Source organism: Lepeophtheirus salmonis, chromosome 5 (genome assembly GCF_016086655.4).
Source record: "Lepeophtheirus salmonis chromosome 5, UVic_Lsal_1.4, whole genome shotgun sequence".
Classification (NCBI taxonomy): Eukaryota; Metazoa; Arthropoda; class Copepoda; order Siphonostomatoida; family Caligidae; genus Lepeophtheirus; species Lepeophtheirus salmonis.
Window position 1 is genome coordinate 35,009,249 of NC_052135.2, and position 15,802 is coordinate 35,025,050.

At 30.3% G+C, this 15,802-nt stretch overlaps 1 protein-coding gene across 1 annotated transcript in view; it reads left to right on the forward strand.

Annotated features, from left to right (window-relative positions):
- KrT95D (phosphofurin acidic cluster sorting protein KrT95D) overlaps nt 1–15,802 on the forward strand; it is a 69,295-nt gene that overhangs the window by 20,585 nt on the left and 32,908 nt on the right. The window contains exon 3 of the mRNA XM_040711398.2: nt 11,728–11,817. Coding sequence (XP_040567332.1) covers nt 11,728–11,817 — 90 coding nt within the window. The remainder of the gene's footprint in view (nt 1–11,727; nt 11,818–15,802) is intronic.

Here is a 15,802-nt window from a genome sequence, read left to right on the forward strand (position 1 = left end):
GTGAGCCACAGCAAGTGAGCGCTCTAGGGGCTGAAGTACTTCCTTGCTCATCACTAGAGTCGACATTTTTTGTACGAATAAAAAGAGCGTGAGGAGAAGGGAAGGTCGAGACATATGGTAAAACTGATTTAAGACCCTTGTTTATATCATTTAATATATGTTACGAGTTTTTTGGGGGAGCAAATCGATTACAGCTATAAAGAGGAGAACCTGTTGTACATTGAAGATGTAGAATAGGAAAAATATCATAATTCTATTTAAATTCATATATATCTATTTTATTATACATTTTTAAAGTAATTCAAACCTAAAATAAGGGAGGCTACTTAATTTAGAGGGAGAAGTTAAAACCATTATGACTTGTTAAATAATGAAAGAAAATAAGAAAGAGCATACGCAAGAACCGTTTTTCCTTTTCCAAATTTATGTTTTTCCTTACCAAATCTCAACAGTATTCAGTATTCATCACATCATATTAAAAAAATCATAAGCTGTCATGATATTTCTTTCATTTTTGAGGAGAGAACATCTAAGTATGGAGTATCTACATGCGTTTGAGCCTGCCCATGAAAAACGCAGAATACTCCTGAGGAGTTATCTTCTATGTTATTAAAGCAAAGTTTTCTGTTATTCGATGCACAATTACTCCGGGCAATGTTAGTTACTACCGCAATTAATTCATAAATGAACAAGTCCACTTTTACAAATTTATTTATATTTAAAGCTTTTAATCCTAACAACAACATTATATGTTAATATGGAATAATATTTATTATAAATATCTAATCTTTAGTCCAGCTCTTTTAATGTAACAGGTCAAGATAGCTTTGTTCTATTCTATCCTTCTTTGAGTTATATAAAAAAGGGATAGTCATAAGTCATAACACAACAACGCAAGGCCGAGGGACTCAAAAATATTAATTGATCTATATTATAAGTTGGATAACTCGTATCTAAGAGTCCTGTACTGAGCAGTTTGTTCAAATACAGATGAATATTTTGTACAAACGATTTCAAAATACTGCATATTTAAAATTATTAGTGTTGAATTCGAGTATTACTCAAACTTAATTTGACTTGAGTCGACATTTTTTCTGAAAATTACTTTAACTCTTCCAAGATATTATTTGAAAAACCCGACTGAACTCGAATTGGAATGATCTAAAATCGAAATATTCGAGCTTAGATTAATCTCATATTCAGTTTTTTCTACATTTTAATTATTTCGTGTAGTCTAATTGACGCTTAGTTATTTGACTGTGTTGTCGAGGTAGTCAAATCATCGTTAAACTAACATTTTATCAATTCAATGAGGAAATATTTTCTTTGCTTGATGCCTTTAGTCTTATTCGACTTGACTCAATACTCGAAACTGGAATCCAACTCTAAAAATTATTTTAAATAAATAATACAAATTTCAATCCACTAATATAATATAATCTAATAAATGAAAGTTTGTATGTGTGTAATCAGTACAGTCATTTTTGGTATAAGAAATGACTATGTAATCATATTTATCACATCTTGTAGGTGTTTTGCAAGTAGCATCGAGCGTGTGCTTCATGTTAAAGAAGAAAATACAAGTATATACGTATAGAATTGCATAAAAACGGTATGTAAAAATGATTGACATCTTGCAATATGAGTATAGATTAATCCAAGTTTTATAGAAATCTATACTTTAAAATATGAGTTGAGGACCCATTTTTAACATTGAGCGTGTGTAGTGTATGCTCATATGAAAAAAGAAAAGAAGTAAATTAATAAAAAATAATGCATTTGAATTTAAATTAAACTTGCCAACGAGCTTATATATTATTGAAACGAAATGTGTCTGTTTGTCGACACCTAATAACTCCGGGTAATGCCGTATATGCCCACTTTTATTCTAATAAAACAAATGTATATTGTTCAAAAAAATTCTTTAGTTAAAACAGAGTACTCAAATTCAAAAAACTCACATACAAGGCTCATTGTTTCAAATTTAGTTATATAATTAAATACGCTCACTCTATTCTTAAAGATCAAAGCATTTCAAATCCTTGATTTTTTTTTGTATATGTCATCAAGGTTGTGTCTTAAAATCTATTTTTTCCCCCAAGTAGTTACACCTATGAAAAAGATGAATAGAATCTTCACTTTCTCTTTTTTTACGAAGTCTGCAGTGATAAACTCAATTTTGTTTAACCCTCCTGTCGTCTTACAGGTCAAATTGACTCGTTTTCAATTTTGAGCTACGAAAAATATCTCTTTATGATATTTTTAGACATGAAATAATTTCCTTACTTTTCCTAAATAGACCTCAGCATTAGGCATAGGTAAAATTTTATCATTTTCTATAATTTAATTTTTGCTAAAAATGACTTGTACAAAGATTGTCTTACGGATCACTTTGATTCGGTTCTTATAAATGATATTTTATTTTATAAAAAAAAATCAAGTAACACATATAAACCAAATAAAATATTGATAAATATTCTTACGTAGACTAATATGCCCATTTTATGTAGACAAGTATTTAGAATAAGGTCACTATAATTGAAGACATAGAAGATTTAGAGCTAGGAGAGATATATATGTATATATAACGCAATATTTATGTTCCTGAACGTTACCCAAAACTATTTAGATTTACAGAAAGACATGCATACGTATTAGTCTAAAGCCACATAATTTCGAAAGAAGTAAAATTTTACACAAAGAAATGAAAACATGTTTTTGGTGATGATAAAATACATTAATTAGAAGTTTTTGAGGTTAAAAATTGAATTCAAAAGTAACTCGCTAAAATATTTTTGATAAGCAATTATTCAACCTGAAGAACTCGACGAAGATCTATTTGCAGAAAATTATATCGAAAAAATTCAGCCCAGGACTTTATTCATCTTTAAATGAAGAATACAATTTTCTTCGTGAAGGTATCTCTTTTTGTCAAAAACTGTTGGATAAATTTGTCCTCATTGGCACAAAAAGAAAACGGAATGAAGTTCACCACTACAAAGATTTAAAGTGACAAGTTCGGGATTCTTTAGCTTATATGGACAAAATTTGAATACTCAGTATATGACCGACCTTCGAGCTACATTTGTTGTTGATATTGATAGCTGTTGATATTGTGATGAGGCAACATCTAATCTTAACGATACAGAGAGTTGAAGGTCTTTTTTTCATATTATTCATCGAATAAGTTATACAATATCAGATTATATATTTTTCATATGATATATTGGATATTTTTTTTATAATAATTGTAAATTTAAAATTAATACGTATTTAAATGAGAAATTAGTTATTAGTTCAATAATTAATAGAAATATTATATAATTTATTTCAAACTTCAAATATATGCGTTATTTCTTCGGATATTTTTGAAAATGATTATATTGACCCTTAAGACAACGGGTGGGAATCAAAAGTAAAGACCACAAAAATGTTATGGATGAGATTTACTCATTAACCAATTGTGTACCCACCGTGCGTAGTGAGATATTTGAAGGCTTTAAACATTTCTGAAAGAGTCCTTTTCACTTCTTGTAATCTTCCCACTTAAATAAGTATCTTCAATTATCTTGAATTTTGTTTTTAGACTCATAAATCAAATAGATTGTCAACAAATTGACTTTTATATTTTTTCCCTTATTCAAGGTAATATCATGATGCCCCACGTAACTTTGTTTTTATTTTAAATAAGTTTTGAAAATTGTGTTAAGTTTTTTAATCAATATTTATTTAACGATAAGTTGCTCAATTATGTAGAAATTTCGAATGTCATGGAATTCATACATTATTCGTTATCTTGTATCAAAACACAAAAAAAAGAAGTACCTTAAGCTATTGTTATAGCTGAATGAGACTGCAGCGGATTTTAAACTCTTTTTGGGGAGTTCCGATAGGAGGGCGGCAAACCTGTAAAAAATAATTTATAAGGATACTACAGATATTGTCATAAATTGATGACAATTTGTTCATTTTTCGCGCAATCTTCATTTTTATTGTTTTTCAAAAAGTGCTCAGCTATTTATTTTTTATCTTCTGGTTAGAGGGAGGAGCTCTCTCACACTGGAAACACCCTGACTTAGATTATTGGAATTAAAACTTTCCGCATATATCTCCCAATTTATACAATTAATGGTAATTGAAAGTACTAGGAAATATATATATATAAATAAATACATAATAAAAAATTGAAAGTTTTTTGATTTTTCAAATCTTGGACAAAAATTACCGATATCGAATCTAGCTTACTAGAGTTATCCGAGTTCTACTATAATTTGAAATGACCAAAAATGCGTATAATTCGTATAATCTGCCTCTTAATATCTATTATTTACTCATCTGATTTTTTACGTTATGTTTGATTCATACGGTGTATTAACGAAAGATTTTATTCCAATAAATATTTAATTTCATGTAGTGATTATATTAAATTCCATTGAAATTCATTATTTAAAATATTTCAAAAGAAAAAAAACCAAAACCACAAACTGCAGTTTTTTAACACAATGTAGAAAATAAAATTTAACCACACTCGTAATTAGACATGAAATTCTATTGTTAACATAATTGTGATACTACATTGAGTAAATTATTTTCTTTAAATTATGTATGTAATTTTATAATATGTACTATGTCCATAAAATATAATTTGTACAGAGGTCATAGTTTTGTTTAAAAAGATTTTATTCGCATTTGCAAGTTATGTAACTTTAATACAATCAGTTAATACTTCACAAATTATTTTTTATTTGAGTTCACCTTTATGTTTGTATAAGTTTTGAAAAGTTATTTTCTATTTCTAGGTAGAAATACAAATTTCAACAAATATTTAGATATGTCACAATTTCACATATAAACAATCTTGAACAAAAATCAAGAAAGAGGGAAATGCCCAATCATACATCCCAATATTTAATAGACATAAAAATGGGCAATTATAGACTTGGTATTCAAATTTCTGGAATAATTTGACATATCCAAGAATGTTAACTTTAATTAAGAACCTTCATTTGGCTTATGATACTTAATATGGCGATGATATGGCCTTTTAAACAATAACTATTAATTTCTAATACTTTGATTGTGACGATGAATTTTTGCTTCTTTAATTAGTGCAATTTACGAGGCCTCCAAAGGATTCTTCATCATGATTTCTTGATCGAAACGGATGATAATTTGTCCACATTTGTATTACAGATTCAATTTTTAAAAACAATCTTTCTAATTTGTTTTTATCTTGTCGCTCCATATATTATTAATTTAAAAAGGACAAAATTAGTCATGACTTCTACAACAAAGTAAGTTTATTTATGTATTTTTCAAAGGTGGGGGTAAGAATAAAAGAAATAATGATAAAAAACTATTTTAAATCGGTGATGGATAGATAAATTATACATAATTTCAAAAGCATTAAAAGGGAAATTTTCTAGGAGAAAAGGAGAAAAATGCCAATTTCTAAGAAAATAAACTTCATTTACAACTTTTTCTACACAACTCTTATATATTATTATTCTGCTTTTTTAATTAATTAAAATCTGGCAATCGTTAAATATTCTACAAAAAAACAAAAACTCACTCTCTCCTTCTCCTAGAGTAGTACTAGTATCTTATCTGTTCAAATATAATTTTCTTTTTTTCTCTCTTTTTCTATATCTAAATATTATTTGCATATGCAAACAATTCATAATAATGCATTGCATATTGTTCACATGCATTTGTGAGAGCCCTCTCCAATTCATTGAAGTTTTATTATAAATTACCATCTTAATTAGAGTCCAATCAAAAATATTAAATTGCTCACAGCTACACAGTGTGCGGCCGTTGTTAAACCATGAACTTTGAGTGCCTGCGACAGCTGTACATGTACAAGGCGGACGATGTTTTGTTTGTTATTTTGGCCTCTAGCTAGAAGTATTAAGCGTCAGTTTAAAAAATGGCATCGATCAACGAAGTATTTATTCCACAATCGTGTAAAAGGCAGAGTGTCCTTGTTGCAATCCATGTCGGATGAAACCATTTTTTTGCAAACTTCATAAAGCAGCACAAGTCTGGAGAGTCAAAGAAGGGACTTGAAAAGTCTGGAGATTATTATGAATCCACACCAAAGCGTGCTGATCACAACATAATGTCAAACTGCAAGAGGGATCTGGATTTCATTGCAAATTTGAAGAAAAAAAAATCATTGCTGATAAGTCATTCAAATCGATGAAGGGATATCAACTTTTCTGAAAGGCTGATCATGAAGTGTGTGGCAGATGATCGTTTGTCAACAAGATTCTGTTCCATCCCACATTGCAAAGAAAATGTCGATCTGGTTTCCATTTTTTTTTTACTTTGTTGGACGTAGTATTTGGCCACGAACCTCACTGGACCTCAACCCCTAGTTTAGGGAAAAAATCCATTTTAAACATGTCTTATTTGTTCTTAAATAGAGGTTGCACCCTGCATATTAGAATATGTATCATCAATTCTTTTTTTACAAGAATATTATTGTTCTACAATTGACCAATATATCATTCAATAGGCTAATTGTTCTTGACCTGAACAACTTGGATAAGACCAAAGATATAGACCAAGTGGTGAAATGAATTCCACATGATCAATACTTGTACGACGTAGTCTTACCGACATTTTATTTCTCCACTATAGGCGTTGGAGTAATGCTAGAATATTACTCCATAACTATCTATGCGATCTCCATGAATTCACCATTCTAATTGAATTAACGAGGTGAATTCTGTAAAGGAAGAAAAAATTGTTACAAGGTCATGAGGGAAAATGATAAAGTGACGTCATCTATGGCATAGTACAAAAGGACATCTTACATGAGAAAAATATATTAGTTCCAAGCTAACAGAAACGTTTTACCTTTTATTTCAGTGGAGACGCCTCATCGCTGGCTCGCAAAGAGTACGCAAAACATCTTCTGGGGAGTCCTTGCTGAGCTTGTAAACTACTTTATTAGCGTCCCTCTCGATCATACCCTAAATTATTAAGTGTAAATGTAAAGATCAGATGAAGAGGGATCCCAAAAGGGTTTGTCCAAAAAGTGCTCAAAATTGTCTTTGCACCATTATTCTGCATTTCATTTGCATTGTGGGTTGCCCCCCCCAATCATATATTTCTGACTTGAATATTGAAATCTCTATACAAAATACTCCTAAATCTAAATCTAATGGGACTTTAATTTTGGCCGATAAAGCAATTTAATTACATAACAAGTTTTTGTCCGAGTTTACAGGTTGAATTGTGCCTAGAGAAGAAATGTAGTTGCAGAAAGTCATTAAGAAAAATCAAAGAAAATGATAAAATGACATTATCTGCGGTATCATACAAAACGCCATCTTGCATGTGAAAAATATATCAGTATCAAGTTTACAGACGCATTTCGCCACTTTGTTTTAAATCTTTAGAGAGACGTCTAGTCGCTTCTGTTGGATCAGTCTTAAAAAACCTAAAAAGACTTGTCCTATCAGTCTGGTCACAATAAAATACGTCAGTCCTAGGACCGGTCCTTATTGGTCTGTTATGTTAACTACAACACCTGAAGTGACGTATTTACTAGCTACGTCATTTCAGTTGCTGAACTTTCATCATAACCTCTTTCAATGATACTATTTCCGAAGTTTAATATCAGAAGTGTACGGCTTGAACATGTCCTTGAGTTCTGTAGTCCTAGCTGTCCTTAATTATTTTCCTGGTTTGTAACATTATTCAATCCTACCTGAATTTGAAGAAAATAAAAAGATAGGAAGGACTATAGACCGTTTATTGGTAAAAAGGATAGAATCGATAAAAAAACACTGATTAGAAATCAAACTGATCCAACATTATTAGCCGCCGACTTTTTAGGTAATTCGGAAAACTTCTTCTGAATTTTTTGTCACATGGCCTCTGCAGCTGCTATCAAGGAGTCCTTCCTGAGCTTATAAACTGCATTAGCCTCCCTCTCGACCATACCCTACAGTATAAAGTAAAGGGAGTGAGGATCAGTTGAAGAGGGAGACCAAAAGTGGTGAAAAATGTATTTGCACTTTAATTACAGAAAGGGGCTAGAGTCCTATCCTGCTGTTCAATATTTTTGACTTGGCTAAGGAAATCTCTCCACATCATACTCTTAATTTAATGATTCAAAGTTAATGGGACTCTAATGATGGACTACTCCGTATTTAATCTCTGTTTTACTTAATTACCCTGTGTTATTTGTATACATATGTATGTACAATGTACATAGTTATAAAAAGTACATCGTCATGTTTGTATGTGCATACATAAATAATGAAGTATCAAAGTCATCTATCCTAATAACCTTCATTTATACACAAATCAAATACTTACTACTTAGAATCATGCATTACGTACACACTGTATTATCAAAGGAGAAGTAAGTAGCAACTTAATACTTACATACAATACAAAGGGCCAAAAAGTTACTGTACCTCTTTGAAAATTGTTGATAGGAAGTTCAATAGCATTCCATGGAAATCATGGACATTATTCAATATCCTATTATAGATTAAAATAAAATTATGATTACTTTATAGATATTTTACCCTATAACCACGTCGAGCTTTTTTATCAACTCACAACCTCGACTCTCAAAAGGGAAAGGAAACAATCAAAGAAAAAAAACTATATAATAGCTACGCTTCTGTATTTTTATTGCTGTCAATTGCTAATTATTATATACATTTTATTGATAATTTTATCAATATAAGAACCAATGACTGAGTATGAGATGACACGAATTCTAAAGGAAAGTCTTTGAGTTATATTAATTCATATGAAAATTAAAACAAATTTAATATTTTTGTGAGGTCAAAATACGTCGAGTCAGCTACTTTAAATTATATAAGAGTCAACTTATGTAAGTAACTCCAAAGGAAAATACAGTGTATCTTTGTGAATTTCCAAAAGCTAATTTTGAACGAATTTTTTGACTTTTTTTTTAAATCGCTCAAAATCAAAGATTTTAAAGGTTTTAATGATACAAATACTGAGATCATTTCTTTAATTCAAAGTAACAATAGACTGTTCTTAGTTTTTGATTTATTACTGATTTTTATCGTATAACATGTATTTTATATGTTATTTTTTAAAAAAACTCGTGGTTATTTTTTCTATTTATTTAAAAATCTACAGAATGCGCAAGCGCTCATTATAAAATCTAGACAATGAGTGGTTCTCATTGTATACCATCTGAGAAAATATCAAGATTGATAAATATCATTATTATTTAAAACTTAAAATCTGACAATTTTTGACGTAAATTTATTCAAAAAATGACTTTTTTAATAATATATTTGATCTTTATTATGGTATTCCTTAGTATTGAAACTCGTTCCAAAACCATTTTTTTCGATTCGCTCTTTAGTGATTTTTTTTGGTCTCATTGAAATCTGAACACTCAATAATTAGTCAAGGTTGAGTGATTTAAATATAATCATATTTCGAAAGAAGAAAACAAACCTGAGCTCTCTAGCTTACATAAAAGTCGAGAAAATTGCACTTGAAGGTAATAGACGAATTTCATTCACGCAATTTAAGCTGTTGGGCGTATCCAGGACCCCCGTCTACGCTGTCAGCAAGTCCAAAACCTCGGAGAGGAAGAAGGGCTCTGTCAAAAAGGCCAAGTAGGACCTGGAGGAGTGAAAGCTATGAAAGAAACCATCTTCTTTGTTGCAAAACTCTTTTGAACTCTTTTTTCACACGTTTGGCTCCCCTACATCCCTAATGCCAATACTCTCGATTACAACTTTTGGTTGCATGTTGAAGGGAAGGCCTGCAGTTTCCTTCAACAAACACCGATGCCCTCAAAGACATTGTCAGCCAGATAACTACATCAGTACCGGGTACCAGACCACCCACAGCCGCCCGTAAGCCATCATTGCCGCTATGGGCGGCTACATTAATGATTGAGAGAGCTTTGATACACATCTATTTATAGTATTAATTTTGTTGAAATTTTATTCTTAATTAGTAAATTATATCTTGTTGAATTTAAAAATTCAGTGTTCAGATTTTTATGGACCACTCGGTTTATAGACCAATTTTTTTCGGGCACAATCAATGGGCCGATTTTCTCTCCTATCCTGATTTTTAGTCGTAGAATTATGACTTATGCAACACATTAAAGTTCGTATGACGATAATGTGCCGATGCTAAAATTTTTGAAAAGCACATGATGTCATCAACAATTTGTCTATAGATTCGGTCTACTCCGAACTTTAAATGAGACCGATCCAAACAGAACTTCTTCAAGGGACCGAATTAGTTCGTTTCACTAAAAATCATTACGATTTAGGATATTCTGTCCGAAACCTAACTATAGTATTCAAATATGTTCGAATATATATTAAAAAAAGGCAAATAGCTAAGTTATGCATATGACTTTATTTCTTAGAAATAAAGATATCCACAAAAACAACAAACAAATCATATAATTTGCATAAACCCTTATAATCACACATAATTATAATTTATATAAAAAAAACCCTCTACATTATTGCAACGTTTATAATCCCTTTTCTATCATTTTTCTGCTTTGACCTTAAAGCAGAAGAAACAGATTGCGCCTTTGTTTTATTATTTCATTGTCCGTGTCGTTATAAAATTGCATCAAATTACTCTTGTGATGGTTTCTTTCGAATGAGTTTTCTAATAACGAAACAATATCCAGATATATACCCCTACGATGCAATATTGAACCTTCCCTTAAGAAATGGTTACTATATTCAAATTTAATTTGGAGGTGAGGAGGAAATCATGTTAACAAAAAACTCCAAGCTGGGTAGAAATCTTAAGTTTTTCTGATTTCTGAAGGGGGGTCAAGATCAACAGCTAAGTTTATCTTGATTTCCTAAATACTCAAGTAAAGTCTTTGTTCGAATTTGAGTTCCAAGGAGCACCTTCTAGGAGCAGATTTGAGCTCATTGGAACTCAAATTCGTCAGAATTTTTATTTTCTCAAAATTTTAGCTCAAATAGCCAAACATTACGACAACATTCGTCCAATTTACCTTCAATGATATCATATAGGATCTCAGTCAGTGCTAGATCCTTCTTAATAGTGCAAAGCAGATAACCCCAACCACCGGGTCGCAAAGAACGTTTGAACTTTTTTTTTTTTTTTTACTCCTATTACATCAGTCGAAGTTTTATTTATTATAAAAATTGACATCTGTACAGAATAATTAAAATAATATTGAATGACGACTGTGGTTATTTAATAAAGTTATGATAGTTCTCCAATTTTGATTTTTTTGTAATAATACATATTGTGACTAGAATTAGAGGATTAATTGAATATTTTTTGTTTGATGTTTCAACTCTTTGTTTTCTTCTTCTTTTTTTCCCAAATAAAAAGCCATATAATTATTCAATCATATTTTGTATTTATCATGTTCTTGTTTGGTTTTTTTTCTCTCCAAAAATAATGATTTATTACTCTTTATGACGATATAGACATAAATAAATCCATGGTTATTTTACAATCCTAGTTATATAATTTTTTTTTCTATATTTATTAAAATAATCCTGTGACTTATGTACTTGTATGTAGTAATAACTGTATCATTATATGGAAAATCATGTTACATACAATTATATATATATATGTATTCTACATCTATAAATTCCAAATATCTCTTCTATTTGATTATATAATAATTTAATTTGTATGTATGAAATTGTAATGTATACATATTTGAAATTCCTTTTTATTATTTTATAGAGCTCAAAACGAACGTTAAGGTCTAATGAGATTATTCTTCCTAGTTGTGGCTTCCTTGACACGGAATTGGAGTTGACGTTCTCTCTTCAGGTAAGGATAATTAATCCTTTATTTTATTTTTTAACGGGCTCTAAAAATCAATCCACACACTATTAGTTATTATGATATAAATGTAGATGCTAATTGATAATATATGGGTAGGACTATCTTAAAAATGAGTATTCCTTCATTAACTATAAAAATAATAAATTACATTTTACAGTATTTATTATTTACAAACGGGATTCCCTTCAAAAATAGTTTCCTGGGAAATGAAAAATCATGGTACTGACGCATTTAAACGATATTATACTATACTAGACAGATATTAAAACCGGTACTTGCAGTGTCGTTGTATCAAAAATTATATTGTCTATAATTTTAGTAAAAAGAAATCTTCATATTTATGAATTAGTAGTGAACGTTCCTACTAACTAAACAAAAATCCTGTAAACGCTTCTGGGAATGCATGTGAATTACTTTTCCCCCCTCCCCTTTTTAGTCAAAAAAAGTATCGAAATACAAATGCCAATATTGGTGCAGGAATACCTAATATTGGTATTATGAAAACACCATATATGTTTTATATTATGACACAAGTCAACAAAACCTTAGTTTTAAATGGCCCTTATTTAATTCTGGTAGTACTTGACTTGCTGATAAGGAATTTGCAATTTGTTTTTTTGTATCTTAGCTGGTTTTGAGAATTTTCGATTATTATACCTTTTTTTTTTACTAAGTTGTGAGTAAGAAGGAGTTCAGTTATCCTCAAGAAAATAAGTGTATTCTTTCCCAAATTTTATTTTAATCTAAAATATGTTCTTATATTTAATATAAAATAATCAAATCTTGAGAAAATGGAATTTTTAAGGTGAAACCTTGCGCTAAGGAGTTTATTTGAAAAGGAATAACGCCTCAATTTTTCTATTGTTTACACCTAAAGAATTCATTTAATGCGTAAATAATTAGTGCTTCATTTAAATTTCAGTTTTTCCAAAAAGGTCTACCATAGTTCAGTAGCATTATTGATTTTTTTTTAACTTTTTATTGTTTGCGAAGAATGAACTTATTTTCACGTGGATTACTGATTTATTTTCTAACTTAAAAGTTAGCTCATATCTATAAAAGGGGTGGAAATACTCAAAATTATTCAAATCAAAATTTTTCAAAAACCAGAAAAAGAGTCAAAAAAACTAATTACAGATTCGTAATTATCGCGTCAAGTACTGCTATAAATAAATGTAGAACTTATCCGTTCTATGGTGGATATGCTGAACTCGGTAAATTAATATGTAATGCAACAAAATTGATCAAATGCAACTAATCGTCAGGGCTGTTTCTAATTTTTTTTTTTGGTGGGGTGGGGGGGGAAGGTGGAGTTTTTTGACAAAACTTTGATCAAATTGTGACAAAAAAAACAAAAACGAATTTTGGCTTTTAGTATCCCCTGATACCCCTCTAGTAGTCGCTGGCTTGTTGATGGTCATCTCCATAAGTAAAGGTAAGCATTTGCAGTCTTCAGTTCCAAATAAGGAACGACACAACACTATTTGTGACTGCCCTTAAATTCCATTATGAGCTTAGAATTGTATCAAAATTTGAATCCGAAAGATACCAAAAAAAAAAAATATAATTTTATAATTGCTTGTATAAACAGGTAATAAAAATAACGTTCCTGTCATCTAATTTTTTTCTTCTAAAATGAAATAATTCAGGCAATAAAGGGTTAAAAGATTTTTTGTTGACTTGTATTATCTAACCTACTTTTATCTTTCAATTAATATATTATATTATTTACGATATGAGGGGTTCAACAACAACCGGAGGACTGGAGTTGTTAGTTGTTCTCTATATTATCATATACAAATTGTGAGTCATTCATATTTTTAAATATATTGCTTCCATTTAAACCTCCTACATACATAAATGCTTGTAGCCCTTTACCATAATCAGATATCATTGTCATTCATTGATGGTACTTATGTAGTTGTGCAAACTCATTCAAACGATCGTAAACTTTGTCATGCATACATATATTATGATGATCTGTTAATCTGATATTCTTCAAAAAAATAGCCGTTTCTGATTATCATAAATATACATACTCGTATAATATGTAATTAATAAGGATTTTTTTTAATCTTACAAGAAACTTCATATTAATAGGAGAAATCGATTTTTCTCTATTAATGTATTATTATTTTAATATCCAATGGATATTTTAAGTGCCTTGGAGCAAACAACATATTTGAGTACATTATTTATTTATTTACAAAATGTTATCCTTATCAGCTCCTAAATAAAGTTTATAATTTTAAAGTGGTTAAGTATGTGTAATATTTTGTATGATGTTGCTACCGGGTACGATTCTGAAATCTGAGCACTGGGTTATTGACAAATTTAGAGGTTCTGGTGATTTTTTCAGAGACGGACATAAATAAAGTTAGGCGCGTTGAACATTTCATAACACTCTGAAGAAATATCATTTGTTAATCTTTTTTAAGTTATCAAGAAAATGGCGTCTGAACGTGATACTCATGTGAAAATCCGTGCGCTTCTTGATGTAGGAAATAAAATCTAGAAGCTCACTTCCTCCCGTGGGTTCGGGCTAACTTCCCAGATTTATCATGTGGTCCTGCAACACTGCCCACATTGACAAACCTAAGTCCAATCTATGTCCAAAAAAAATATGGTCCCCGTATTCACCCTCCGCCAACCCTTTTTACTACGCCTTCTAAGGGTCCCGTGTATGTACGTTTAGACACAAAAGCATCATGGCCACGAAAACCAGAGTAAACGAACATTGGGCCGAGATATCCCAAAGATTACATAAGAAAGACGTGCCAAGCCCTCAGGAGATGACTTGAGGCTATCGTGGACGCCATAAGGGGATAAAACGAAGATTAAAAAGGACAATATTATGTTACGACGGGTTTCCAAATATTTGTTGTACATGTCTAGCGGCTACGGAAATATATTTCGTATTGGTTGTTCAGATTTCAACGTCGTACCCGGTATATCCAGCAGTTTTCGTATCAACCATCCCTCCCTATAAACTATATAGATTTTAGCTTGTGTTTGCCATTTCAAAACCCCTCTAAAAATGGTTTGTTTCTAATATGAACAAAACCAAAATCCATAGATAAATAATGAAACTTTTTACATTGATTAAGATTAGGAAAATATTATATTCATGACGTCATGAATAATATTTTTTTTCATATCTTTAGGAACTGATATGTGAAACTCTTCTGGATAGTTTTTTGAATGATATAGAGCCCCAAAAAGTATTTTGGAAACTTATCACATTGATAAGTACAATTTCTCAATTTTAACTATAGTGGAATATTTTACTGTAAGGTCAAAAAACGTGTCAGTACTAATTTAGTCTCATACAACGATATTAGCTAAAGGATATCATAGTAGACATAAGACAACGATGTCCTCATCAATCAATCTTGCAACATTTTCTATGAGAATAATAAATACTTTACTTAGGCCTAAATTAAGATTGAGGGCACACTTTTTTCGTAATAAAGGAGATATAACGCTTTACTTGACTAATTCAAATGATAAACATCAATAATCTACCATAAAATTTGTAAGAAGAGAAAATGAGCAATTACGGTGTCTAAAAAATCCTCGTAAATTGTAGAAGTAAATTATGAAATTGTATGTGCGCAATTTCACTTCTCTAAATATGAGTGAAAGTGGTGCCCGTAGAAGACTCATTAAAAATTTTTAATAACCAATAACAGAGAAGTTCAAAATTAAGGACCAACATTAACATTCAGCAAACACAAGTAGAGACCCTTTTTCTGGCCTCATCTTATCTCTAAAGTATCTTCATTATATACATACTTATTTATGTATTGTACAATGTACATATTATATATGAACATTTTTTTCGTGTTCTCGTATGTATATTATGTACCATAAGGATGCTTACCCTGAAGTATGTATATTTATTCGTTGCCTATGATTTTGCTTACATTTCATATATAACCATTTGTATATTATTATTAGCTTTAGTCCT